The following is a 14,545-nucleotide window of genomic DNA, read 5'->3' as shown; positions in this document are numbered from 1 at the left end:
GTCGGAGCAGAAAGCTCTCTGATTCACTGCCTGATACTGCGACTGTGTGTGCGCTCTTCTGAAAAATGATCTGGAGACCAAGCCCACTGATACAGACCCCCGTCCAGCCCATTGTTCTCTTCAGGTTTCTGCTGCTGAAGAACGCTGCTGCAAACATCTGGCCATAAAATATATATGACATGCTGGGATTATGAAACTGTAATGGGAAATTTCTCAGAACCCACCAGGAGTGATTAATCAACATATTCAGCTATCAGACAATTAAACTGCCAGAACTGTTTAGTGATAGCGGGAGCGCGGGCAGCCGGTCACCGCCAACGCTCAACCGGCCAGAGATCACCGCCGTACGGAAACCACGCCCACTCAGCCTGAGACGGTCACAGGTTTAGCTGATCGTAGTTTATTTATTAGTTGATCCGAGTTCTTTGTTTTTTAGTGGATTTTAGTTTTTAGTTGATCATAAAGTTTTGTTGCTTCACGTTTTTAGTTTATTTTTAGCTTATTTTAGTTTTTAGTTGATTGTAGGTTTTAGTTGATTTTAGTTTCTACTTGATTTTAATTGAGGTTTTCTGTGATTAACTGAATTTCATTTTTAGTTGATTTTAGTGTTTAATTTATTTTATTTTTTTATTTATTTAAGTTGATTTTGGTTTTTAGTAGACTGCAGTTATTTTGTAGTTCATTATTATTTTCCTCTTTTTTACTACTTTATCTTTTTTTGCCTTTATTTTGGTTTACTGTCTTCATTTTTAATCTCTTTCAGTTTTATTAGATTTTTTTAATTCTTAATTTTAAATTATTTTATTTGCTTGATTTGATTTTTTTTGCATTAAAGTGCCTCAGCTTTAGTTTGTCTTCTGTACTGTTTTAACTGTAACCTTAAGGTTTATTTCATTTTCTTTATTACACTTTTATTACAGAATTATATTTACTCTTCTCCTGTTTTTGGTAGAACACTCAGTGCACTGTAAATGAGTCTGAGTCAATAAAGGCTGATGGACTGACTGACTGACTTTAGCTTTGTATGTACTTCTATGTCTGCTACTAAATAGTGACAGTAATAATAAAGAGTGACAGTGTAAAAATAGTGAAAGTGTCAATTATTTTCATTATACCAGAATGAGAGAAAACTAAGGTTACTGGGGAAAATATCAGCCGTGATTTGATGCAGTGGGACAGAACCCACATCGAGTGGAGAAATCAAAACAGAAGACATTATTTAAACCACACTAACCAGAGAGAGAGAGAGAGAGAGAGAGAGAGAGAGAGAGAGAAGAGAGAGAGAGAGAGAGAGAGAGAGAGAGAGAGGCTCTGACCCTGCTACAGTCCTGCGGTGCTCAGCCACAAATAAGAATGTAGAAGAGTCTGTATCACATGTTGGGTTTGAACTCCACAGGATGAGCCATTAACACAGCAGTAGCAAACCTCGCTCGCCCCTCCTTCACTCTCTCTACAGAGAGCATTATAGAGCACTTTTTAAATGAAACAGTAGAAGCCATATCGCCCCCTACACTTCCTGTAGTGTATTACAGTCTGTCAGAGTGACTGTGTGGATCATATGAACATTATAGAGCTTTTTAAATGAAACAGTAGAGGCCATATCGCCCCCTACACTTCCTGTAGTGTATTACAGTCTGTCAGAGTGACTGTGTGGATCATATGAACATTATAGAGCTTTTTAAATGAAACAGTAGAAGCCATATCGCCCCCTACACTTCCTGTAGTGTATTACAGTCTGTCAGAGTGACTGTGTGGATCATATGAACATTATAGAGCTTTTTAAATGAAACAGTAGAAGCCATATCGCCCCCTACACTTCCTGTAGTGTATTACAGTCTGTCAGAGTGACTGTGTGGATCATATGAACATTATAGAGGCTTTTTAAATGAAACAGTAGAAGCCATATCGCCCCCTACACCTCCTGTAGTGTATTACAGTCTGTCAGAGTGACTGTGTGGATCATATGAACATTATAGAGCTTTTTAAATGAAACAGTAGAAGCCATATCGCCCCCTACACTTCCTGTAGTGTATTACAGTCTGTCAGAGTGACTGTGTGGATCATATGAACATTATAGAGCTTTTTAAATGAAACAGTAGAAGCCATATCGACCCCTACACTTCCTGTAGTGTATTACAGTCTGTCAGAGTGACTGTGTGGATCATTCTAGAGGCTTTTTAAATGAAACAGTAGAAGCCACATTGCCCTGCATGTGAGCAATCAGATGTGGCTCCCATAGAGGACTGTGGAATTGTGCTGACAAGAGCGAGTGAAGCTCCGGGTCAGTCGGATAATTAGGAATTTCCGAGAAGAGAGCGCAGACCGTGGACTCCAGAGGAGGTAAACAGATCAAACGTTAATAAGGAGGATTGAGCAATTCATCTGTGAAACACAGAACATGTGCACATATCTCCCTCAACAGAGGAGGAAAAGAATCCATGTTTTCCCAACATGTGGATAAATCCTGGCTCTAATTCTCTGGGAGAACAAAGCAGAGATCTGTTGCCTCCCTGCTGTCGAACATTTGGATACACCTATTCATGAAGGACTTTCCTTAGTTTTCACCCTCGTCCACACTTTCGAATAACAGTGAGGACATCAAACCTATGAAATAACCCATACGGAGCTACACAGAGACCAGAGGGGTCATTTCCACAGCTTCCAGGACGGAACAACGTACACAAACACTCTCAGTAAAAAGGTTCTGATCTGGCTGGGTGAATTCAGCAGCACACTTTCATTAAAGCAAGCATTGATTAGATAAAGCAGGTAGTGGATGATAAATACAAACAATACTGGGCTTCCTCGAGGGGATGTGGCCATACATAAACTATTTATTATATTCATTTTATTTCCATTCATTCCAACATAAGTGCTGTTCTAAACAAATAAAGGTTACTGAGGAGGGTAATGTAATTATAACCAGTGTTTCTCTGTGATTTTAGGCCTGTCCGGACGGGCCATACAGTTTTATTCAGTAAAGTGATCTCACTATATTGCCAGAAAATTTTCTTGTTTTAAAAAAATGTGCATAAAACCAGCAAAATTATCTGCCAATACAGTGAGATCATTTTACTTAATAAACTTTCTCTAAACAAGTAAAAAACATTTAGAAAAAAGTTATACAGTCTTAAAATATTCATGCAGCCATCTCAAAATGAGAAATATTAGATATTTAGACTAAATTTAAGATGATTACTCAGGTTAAGATATCATTTTTTGCAGTGTAAAAATTAATTATTAAACCTGTGTTCAGGTTAAAGACAGAATATCAGGCCGTTTGTCTGCTGTGTTCAGGTTAAAGGCAGAATATCAGGCCGTTTGTCTGCGATGTTCAGGTTAAAGACAGAATATCAGGCCGTTTGTCTGCGATGTTCAGGTTAAAGACAGAATATCAGGCCGTTTGTCTGCGATGTTCAGGTTAACTCCCTGCAGTTTCTGTGCTGCAGGTTTTTATGCCGCAGTATTTCATGCCTCTGGCCCCTCGTGCTGGAAACAGAATCTGAATTTAGGCTTTTTCGCAGGACGGAGGCGGGGGAGCGATACGGAAGGGCAATAAAAGAAATCTGCAACTAACGTAAAATGAAAGGAATGCGTTTCAGCGTTCAGCCGAGCTTCCCCTGCGGCCCAGAACGTCCGTCCGACACGGTCAGGAGCGAAATCCACCGAGTTCGGCTCGCGGTAACTCAACAAGGGGCTTAAAAAAGGGAAACTTATTCTTTACAGCTGACGTTTTTACACAGTGAGCACCAAAGCAGAACTGTTTACTGGGGAGGGGTGTGGCCGTCTGAGTTTACATCACGGCTGGAGTGTTTTAGTATTTCATATAGTGATATTTGAATATAAACAAAAAGGAGCAAAACATTTACCAAGATAAACTACAGTGCTTTGCAAAGGTTTTAGGTATCTGAATTAAAAGTAAACAGCTTTTTATCTGGACAGTGTGTTTTATTTGCTTATAGCACCACTAATATTAGAATAAATACAAATACCACTAATACAGTAAGTACTGATTTTATGTCAGTGTGTCGAGGAAGCCCAATATTATCTGTACTCTTCATCAAATCAGCATCTGATGACTGGCCTCCATCTTTCTGACCAAAATTATTTCCTTTTCTTGCATTATTACATATCACTGCTGTCGGAACAAAACCTTGTACTTCCTATATGGTAACTTTACAGGAGAAGGAAAAACATACTTCACTCCTAATGTAAGTCAATGGAACCAGACGTCTTCCCCAAGTCGTTTTGGGTCGTTTCTTTTGGTCCATTCATCATGAAATGTACACACAATGTAAAGAGCAACAGGCACTTTCAAATTATGATAAAAACTGAAAAACGACAAAAATGGAGAGGTTTTCTTCCGACAACAGTGATATTATACAGCCCTACATATGTGGACTTCAGAACTTATCTAAAGCCCTGTTGGAGCTAACGGATAGACAGACAGGTAGACAGACAGGTAGACAGACAGACAGACAGACAGATAGATAGACAAATAGATAAATAAATTCAATAGGCAGACAGATCGACGGTCAGAGTGAGAAAAAGAAAGAAAGAAAATAAAAGATGAACGGTGCCAAGTGAAATGACCCGAAATATTGGCAATATATTAAATATTTCCCATTATTCTGTTTCTATAAGAATATTGTCATGTTATTACTTGTTTTAAATAATTCTATCTAGTGAATGTTTATTTTTCCTTTCTATTGTTTCATTTTGATTAAACAAGCACAAACATCCACAAACAACTGGAATAATCTCATAATTTTCTTACAACAATCTTTTAACGGAAAATGTCAGATTCATTGAATAGATTTAAGATGTTTTGCCAAGATAGCATGTGTTACAGGCAGACAGGCAGACAGACAGACAGAAAGACAGACTAGTAGATGGTGGGTCTGAGGGACAGTTAAACAGGTAAACAGACAGACGCCCAGATTTTAAGATGTGTTCTTATGACACCATCTTATTGATTGGTGGCTGGAAATTCACATACATAAAAGTCCTGAAATGGATATCAGAACTTCTCTTAAGCCCCACTGGAGCTGGACTAGTTTTCTGGGAGAAACCTGTGACTTTAACCCAGTATGAATCTGCAACATGTGCAGACTTCATAATCTGACAGTAACAGGACAACACAGGGTTGTATACATATGATGTCGGTTGCCTTCATAAACTTTATAAAATGTGTCCATTAGGTACGTAATTATGTGTGTGGGCCCCTGTAGCCATGAAAGCTGCTGGACTTCCACTTCCTGCCTTGCAGGATGCTGCAGAGGTCGAGAGGTTGCGCTTCATTTCATCTGTTCCTCCTTAAACACTTCCCCGCCACATTAGGAGCGGTTTGGAGGACGTTTGGAGGACGTTTGAGCCGCTTTATTTAACCTGGCCTCCTTCCTTCCCAAAACACAGATTATTAAATTAACATGCAGAACGAGCGCTGAACCCTGACGCAGCGGCCGGATCAAAGCCCTGTCGGAAAGGTCGCGGGCCGGTCTCGGACTGTCCATCTACACACCTAGCCATGGGAATTACCCACATTCACTGTAATAAACTTTATATACACCTCATACACGGCTCATACACGGCTCATATACACCTCATACACAGCTCATACACAGCTCATATACACCTCATACACAGCTCATACACGGCTCATACACAGCTCATACACGGCTCATATACACCTCATACACGGCTCATACACGGCTCATACACAGCTCATACACAGCTCATATACACCTCATACATAGCTCATACACACCTCATACACGGCTCATACACAGCTCATACACAGCTCATACACAGCTCATATACAGCTCATACACAGCTCATACACACCTCATATACACCTCATACACAGCTCATACACAGCTCTACTGACTCTACTGTAGCACAGTACATGTACATTTATCTTACAGGGACTTCAGTCTCACACAACAGCTTCACCAATAAATACAGTATAAACCTATGAGAGCAACATATGAGTTACTAGACTCCACACATCAGATAGACAGATAGACAGACAGATAGACAGACAGACAGATAGGCAGACAGACAGACAGATGGATAGACAGACAGACAGATGGATAGACAGATAGATAGACAGACAGATAGATAGACAGACAGATAGACAGACATAGATAGACAGCTAGACAGACAGCTAGATAGACACAGATAGATAGATAGATAGATAGATAGATAGATAGACAGACAGATAGATGGATAGATAGTCAGATAGACAGATAGATAGTCAGATAGACAGATAGACAGACAGACAGATAGAGAGGTGAGTCTGATGGGCAGTTAAACAGACAGATGCCTATATTTACATACAAATTATAAGACGTATTTTTAAGACACCATTTCATTGGTCGGTGTCTGGAAACTGAAATGCATAAAAAAAGAAATAAAAATGAAGAACAACAGAACACAGAGCAAAGCATGTGGGATCCACAGCACTCACCATCTGACCAGCAGCCCGTGTTCTAGAAAGTTCTTCAGGTTCGGCAGAGTCTGCCGCAGGTCCGGTGTGGAGAGGCCATGCTGGTACCGTAGCTGTGGAGACAGAAGCAAAAGGAACCAGATGTTAGAACCGTAATCCAGCGATGTTCAGGGTGGGCTGCAAACATCTACATGCTCGTCCTGAATGACTGACCCAGCCTAGAGTCATTAAATCAATACTTTCCGATACCACTTTAACCACGGCTCTCGCTTTTACAATAGTAGTTAGTGGAGAGCCATCATCATTAGAGACTCCCTCAGGGTTCTAACATTAACCACAACAAACTTCCTCTCTGTAATTAGCCTTTGTTTGTCCAATTACCACAGCTGTAACAATGCTGGGGCATCTATAGGATTTACAATGTTATGTGGTGTTTACTCACACTCACCAAACTATTTTGAAGCATTTCTGTCAACTTTAGCTCAAACACTGATATATAAAGCATCAACTGATAAATATATATATATATATATATATATATATATATATATATATATATATATATAAATGCATCAATTTACCTCAATAGCTGCATTAATATTTCTCAATAAATGCATTAATTTACCCCAGTAAATGCATCAATTTACCTCAATAACAGCTCCATAATCAACAACCCCTCAAACTTTCACTAGCAGGTGTTTAATGAGCAGCTAACGAGCAGCACAGCACAGCAGCTGTCAATCACGTCTCACTGGCTGATCTAACGCCGCATCCCAAACACACACTTCTGTACTTCACCTACTGCACTAATGAGTGCGGTTTGGGACACAAACAAAATGACGCAGCGTGAAATCTCAGCCAATTAGATTTCAGCTTTCATCTATTATCACTACAGCAACAAATCAAATAAAATCAAGTCAATGGACTCAAATGTATCAGTTAATATGCTTTAAAAATGAGATTCAAAAAAGTGCTGGATTAGTTTCGGCTTAATCTCATTACAAACAGCCACAGCACGGCTGAATGAACTTGATTTTGCCTGCCAGAATGGTGATTGTGACATCATTGATATACCAATCAATCGTTATTGTGTCATTAAATTGTTATAATATGCTTTTCTGAGCACATCATGGCTTAAAGAACAATGACCATCTGCATGTTTAATTAGAAGAGCATAACTAATGCAGTTTAATTGGACATACTGCAGTATTGTAGAATAAAAGTCAGTGAGTGTGTTTACATGCACTTAGTAAACCTACAGGATAACTGAAGAAAATCAGAATTTGTCAGTAATCCGATCAATGCGTTTACATGCACTTGAGTAATCAGATAATGGGGAAACTCCGGGTCTACATGAGTCAGACAGTAATCAGATTTCTGCTTTACAACCAGCCAATAAACTCTCTGTTAATCTAACGTTTTTTTAAACACGCAGCTTTACTTGAAAATATGAACATCATCTAGAAAATGAAGAATATTTAAATCCTTCATTCTGTCGAGAACGTATTTGGTTTCAGCGTCACTCTAAAAGTGTTTAGCTGCGGCGACGCTGCTCACTTATTTCCGGTACCACCGTCTGTTTTCACACATGCGCAGACCGAGAAATCCGAAAGAAATTAGAGTAAGAGTTTACATACATCTGATTACTGAGCTAAAATCCAGCCTCTTTATCAGATTTCTTAATCAGATTTCTAGACCTTACTGCGATCTAAGAAATCAGAGCGTGCTATTTACAGGACCATTTGAATAATCAGATAAATGCAAGAATCTGATTATAATTGGATTATTAACTGCATGTAAACACACTCATTGTATTCCAAGATTTCCAACTTAACTAAATATCGTCCAAAGTGCAAATGTGATATTTTAGTTCTGCCGTATCGCCCAGTCCCACTTAAAGTAAACAGTCATCTATGAACACTTAGCATATCACAAATCTAAAGTATCACAACAATCACAGCCCAGGTATCGCGATTACATCGTATCGTATGTGCGTCCTGGCCCCCCCGCCAGGCGAGAAGCTGCTGAAAGACGCCGAGGAAGCTTCCGGATCCACAGTAGCAGCAGATTTGCCCTCAGACGCTCAGTCACATCACACAGCACGCTGAGGAATTCGAGAGATTCCAGCGTTTCTACGTACACGTTCAGGCGGCGAGCCACCAGAAGCTGAACCCATCACACTCCGGCTTCCTCCGTACAGATGGTAAAGATATCGAGCACGTTCGGCACAGACAGCCATTGACAGAGGACATGAACCAATCATTTTTCATGTGTTCCCCAAAGTTTTAAACTAATACGTCTTAACACCAGCGCCTCAGACTCCGTACGTTACGGCCTCCATCTCTCTTTAATCTGGACGAATATTTATTAAATTATTCCGGGGCCCGGAGGAGGGATACTTTGTGCGCTGGCCACATCGCGGTCCAGCACACATGCAGAAACTGTTACAGCGGACAAGATCGCACCTTTCTTCACGCTGGCTGGATTTATCTCCACATGACAATTTTAAGCATTTACAGCCCCGTAAAGCGCTGGACAAGCCCAGATCTCAACATCTACAGCATCTACAGCTTCTACAGCCTCAGACTCAGCCCCCTCACAGCTTCTGCCTCCCTTACAGACGGAGAGAAACATCTGGATCCGATGAAAAGAGGAAGAGCATGAAACCATGCCTCCATTTCCCATCCTCAGACACCAGTCCTCCTGGGACAAAACCGCTGACCTGAGTGAAGGACTATACAAATGAAACTGGCATCCAGACAACAGCTACTCACTATTGTGTCCTGATGGAGAGACTCCGCCTCCTGCCTCTCTCTTTTTCCTCCTGTTTATATTGACGGTAGTTGATTTATCTATGATGTAACGTGTAACATTCACGGCAATAAAACACTGTAGAACTGAACTATACATTTATATCACATATGACAGAATATCACATGTATCTGATAACATGCAATACTGAACAACAAGACCGCTCTTAATAAATTTAATCTATTTATCTATTTAATTTTTAGTAATTTTTAGTTGTATGTTTTGACTGGAAATTATATATATATATGGACTTCTCACTGGTCCACATGTGGATCCAACTGCACCGTCTTCACCTCCAAAGCTGGAGGTTTACTTTAATCCTGAATAAACGGCAGAGTTAGCCTAGCGCTGCTAGCACTGTTTCAGCACCAACGGTGAGCTGGAGCAGAGCCCCTTTCCTTCAGACCCACGCTGCTTTTGATAAAGTGCTATTAAAAAAGCTTATTCCTCCTGGGGGGGGGTTGTGAGGGGGCCGGTTAAGAAATACAGCAGTGAAACAAGCGTTCAGACACTTCCAGTTCAGATACCCACCGTTCTTTTAATTTGTGCTCATAATTATGAACAAAAAAGTATGTATTTATTAACAATATAGAGAAAAAAACATTGACACTGTACTAAATCATACATATATCGCTGCTGTCGGAACAAATCTCATCTCCATTTTTTTCAGTTTTTGACATAATTTGAAAATGGCTGTTGGTCTTTACATTGCGTGTAAATTTCATGATGAATGGACCAAAAGAAACGGCAAATGAAATGTAATTTCGTGCATCACTGCAGTCCATCTGTGATCCACTCGCTCACCTGAATAAGAGGGCTCTGTTACAGACTCGGCTCTACACACACATGCAGATATTTAGAGCCGTGAGGTTTAACTGTGGCCCCTGAGAGCCGCGCAGGAATAGAATAATAAATATAAACAGATACACACGCAGGAGCGAAGACGGCTGGATTAACGGGACAGTTTTACTCTCTACATCTGCACATGTTTAGGGAGAACACGGACCGGCTTACAGGTCAGAGAGAGGGAGAGAGGGAGAGAGGGAGAGAGAGAGAGAGGGAGAGAGAGTTTGTAGTGTGTACTGTTTATGTATCAGCACACACACACACACACACACACTCACACACACACACACACACACACACACACACACTCACACACACACACACACACACACACACACTCACACACACACACACACACTGTAAGTACAGTTCCAGTTCAGATCAGATCTCTGCATCACACACAGGGCACAAAACACATGTCTGTGTGATCAGTCTATTCAGCACAGCTAATAATGCTCTCTCTCTCTCTCTCTCTCTCTCTCTCTCTCTCTCTCTCTCTCTCCCACTCTTTTCTCTCTCAAGTTCGAGTTTGCTTTATTGACATGACAAAAGCACTGCAACAAGTATCTGCATATTAAAGGCAATTAACAATAATTAATAACATAAAATAATACACATTAATGAAACAAAAACGATTTGATATATATTACATATTTGATGTCTCTCCCTCTCTCTTTTTCTCTCGCACCCCACCCTCTCTCCTCTGTCCTTTTTCTCTCTCCCTGTTTCTGTCTCTCTTTTCTCTTTTTCTCTCTCTTTCTCTCGCCACCCCCCCCCATCTCTCTTTGGCCTCTTTTTCTCCCTCTTCTCTTCCCTTCTATCTCTCTTCTCTCTTTTTCTCTCTCTCCCCCTTCTGTCCCTCTCTTCTCTCCTTCCTTCTCCCATTCTGTCTCTCTTTTCTCTTTTTCTCTCTTCCCTCCCCTTCTGGCTCTTTTCTCTCTCTTTCTTCTCTTTTTCTCTCTTTCTCCCCCCCTTCTCTCTCTCTCTCTCTCTCTCTCAGTAATAGTAGCTGTGTATGCTCTGAGCTCTGACTGTAATTGATCAGGGTTTATAAAGATGTGAACTGGGGGGCAGCCAGATGTTCACAAGGTGGGTGTGCGAGCACGAGTGTGTGAGTGTGAGAGCGTGTGTGTACGTCAGTGAGTGCGTCAGTGTGTGTGTGTGTGTTAGTGTGTGTGTGTGTGTGGGCGTTTTCACACTAGAGATCTTTCCAGGTCCGCTTGCTCTGTAAGTTCGGTACGTTTGGTCAAGTGTGAAAGCTGTTTTTGAGCCCGGGAGCAGAACAGAGAACCGATCTCTGGTCCTCCTTTCCGAGTTTCATGATGGGGGAGAGGAGGATGGTAGACAGTCAGTGCTGCTCTTCACCACTTGAGGGTTTATATCCAAACAAAATAATAAAAAGCAGCAAACAGATGAAGGTACCGGTCATTCTGCAAACCTGGGCACAGAAAAGTGACGTATGGAGCTGACCAATCGATCCACAGTTCAGATGGAATTCTAGAGTGTGAACGAGCCCAGAATCGGTCCTGGGAGCTGACTCAGGTTATCGGGACTAATGTGGAAAAGGCCTGAGTGTGTGTGAGTGTGTGTGAGTGTGAGTGAGTGTGTGTGAGTGTGTGTGAGTGTGTGTGAGTGAGTGTGTGTGTGTGTGAGTGTGAGTGTGTGTGAGTGAGTGTGAGTGTGTGTGAGTGTGAGTGTGTGTGAGTGTGAGTGAGTGTGAGTGTGTGTGAGTGTGAGTGTGAGTGAGTGTGAGTGTGTGTGTGTGAGTGTGAGTGTGAGTGTGTGTGAGTGTGAGTGTGTGTGAGTGTGTGAGTGTGTGTGAGTGAGTGTGAGTGAGTGTGAGTGTGTGTGTGAGTGAGTGTGAGTGTGAGTGTGAGTGAGTGTGTGTGAGTGTGAGTGTGTGTGAGTGTGAGTGAGTGTGTGTGAGTGTGTGTGAGTGTGTGTGTGTGTGAGTGAGTGTGTGTGAGTGTGAGTGTGTGTGAGTGTGAGTGAGTGTGTGTGAGTGTGAGTGTGAGTGAGTGTGAGTGTGAGTGTGTGAGTGAGTGTGTGAGAGTAAAATGCAGTTAGGCGTGTGAGCTGAAACCTGAGATTAGCTAGAGCACGAGGACGAGCAGAACAATGACATCATCAGATCAGACACAGAGCATTGTTTAAGACAGGAAGTGTGTTTTCTGGAGTAAACGTGTGGTCAGTGTGTTGTCGTCTATACACAACAATAAAACACAGTAACGGCTCAGGAGCCACAGTCAGTAGAATCTCCCCGATGTTGTGAGAATTGCCCCGTTGTGGGACTAATGAGGGATTATCTTATCTAGAACAGACTCTTTACGTTTACTTCTCTATAAGCAGGTTAAGCCCAAGTTACATTAAATGACTTTGACCCTGATTTCAGCCTTGAGTCTCAGTCTGGCCAAGTCTGTGCTGGTCGGCTCTAGTCTGCAGACACTGGGTCAGTCTGAGTGGACAGTTGTAGAGAAAATCGAGTCGTGTGTGACTCAGACTTGTTGCCTCCAGATCTCGTTTCAGTGTGTCAAACACAGTACCACCTCTGTTGAGGTTCCAAGCGAGCAGAGCCGATCCCAAGCGTAGCCTCTTGCGTTGCCTTTGCGCAGCCAGAATCGTCTCGTCGTCTAAACTCTGATGTGGTTTCTCCCGAACTCTCCTGTTTTTGTCAGCAGTCTTGTCTCGCTGCCATCAGCCTCTTCTGAACAACGTTTGTCTCCTTCACTTCACCGCAGTTTCATCTGATGTCGCTACGACAACCAGCTACATTCATGTGGCGCTATATCTGCAGTGGAGAACGAAGTAGCTGGTACCAAAAGCGAAGCTGGCGAATGAGAAGCGACTTTAGCCTCGAACAAATCAAACACTGAGACATTTTACAAGAAACTGTTTTAGTTTAGTGGAAAAGTTTCTTGTCAGAGATGCAAGAAAAGCGGCTACAGCTGAGCTAAAGATTAAAACAGAGTGTTTACATAATAAAAACAACATTTTAAAACAAACCACTAATTATCAGGCGGACGTTCGCCGTTCTGCGGGGCGCCAATATTGGCCAATTGATCTATCAGCTGTGTGCTGGAACAGACGGGGAATGGAAGGAATGGACAGATGGAGAACCATAACTGAGGAAAGGAGAGGAGGACAGAGTGAGAAAGAGACAGAGGAGAGAAATATGAGTGTGTCAGAGTTTTTCTCAGCGTTGTTAGCTCTAAACTGAACTCTGTGCTGACAGACAGAGAGCAGGTAGAACTCTGGCTGAGGAACACGTTCTGTTCTGCGCTGATTAAAGCGTCCCCAGAGCGCCTTTATTTCACATGGTCCACACAGCAGAGCGGCGTTTCAGAGAGGAACATCAGCCGCTCAGCTACACACTCAACTCTGAAAGACAGAGACGCACAAATACATACAAATCAAGGATGGATATTTTGATAAGCTGAGGGGAAAAAAACTACTTTGCGGGAAAAACACATGGCCAGCAGGCCTGAGCTCGCTCACTCACATTCACGTCTACATTTAGGCCCTGCAGACGCATCGCTGAGGAGCTGAGTCCTGACTAAAAAGGCCTTTTCAGGTCACTCGAAACAGAGCTCTTCAACAGCTTTAAAGGGTTTTATATATGGTCGTCTGTAGGTCCTCAACAAGCCTGCAATTACATTTACAAATAGAGCCATTCATCAGTATTAAAAGGGACATTTTTTTAAATTCTGCATAATTAAATGGTTAAGATGTAAACAGAGTGGTTCAGAGTGGTTTGGTGTGAAACGCTCCGTTTTAGAGAAATTTAGAGTCAGAATTGTTCACAGTGGTGGTGATAGGAACCAGACGTCCACCTCTAAAAGCTCCCTCACAGAAAGTTCCTACATGAAATGGTTATGAATTCACTGCCTGATGTCCGAGACGTGGCAGATCCAATTGAATACATTCCGATTATGGATTAAGACTGTGGAGAATAGAGTTCGCACTCTATTCAACAATCTGATTAAAATCTCTGTTTACAGGCACAACCAGCATCACGTGAGTCCGGTCAGAGTGAGATGAGCAGCAGTGAGCAGCGCTTGTGTTTTTAATCACTTTAAAATGATGTCAGACTCAGGAAAACGTCCTTCACATGTCCTTATTAAAGAAGGCCGAGAGGAAGACGTCGTGTTCTGAGACACATAAGCTGGACGTCCGTCCCACCGCCGTCTTTTAAAGATCAGAGCATAAACTTCGTCTCCTCTGCTGACCAGTTTCTGCTCCGCCATGTTGAACGGTATAAACTTTCACTATGACGCGACGAACATGATCAGAACGGACTTAAACTTTCCGATAGGGAATGTAATCAGATACAGGCGTTTACACGGATATTATTCTTCTATTTAACAGATTATTTACAGGATTACCCACCTCGATCAGTCGGAGAGAAACTGTATTCTGAATGGCCTCAATCAGACTAGACTA

The 14,545-nt window shown here is 41.8% G+C and overlaps 1 protein-coding gene across 1 annotated transcript in view; it reads right to left on the bottom strand.

Moving 5' to 3' along the window:
• Positions 1-14,545, bottom strand: part of uvrag (UV radiation resistance associated gene) — a 180,796-nt gene that overhangs the window by 16,626 nt on the left and 149,625 nt on the right. The window contains exon 14 of the mRNA XM_036594725.1: positions 6,470-6,561. Within this exon, the coding sequence (XP_036450618.1) occupies positions 6,470-6,561 (92 nt within the window). The remainder of the gene's footprint in view (positions 1-6,469; positions 6,562-14,545) is intronic.

This window comes from Colossoma macropomum, unplaced genomic scaffold (genome assembly GCF_904425465.1).
Source record: "Colossoma macropomum unplaced genomic scaffold, Colossoma_macropomum, whole genome shotgun sequence".
Lineage (NCBI taxonomy): Eukaryota > Metazoa > Chordata > Actinopteri > Characiformes > Serrasalmidae > Colossoma > Colossoma macropomum.
The sequence above is the reverse complement of the archived record's forward strand: the minus strand, read 5'-3'. Positions and strand labels throughout refer to the sequence as shown.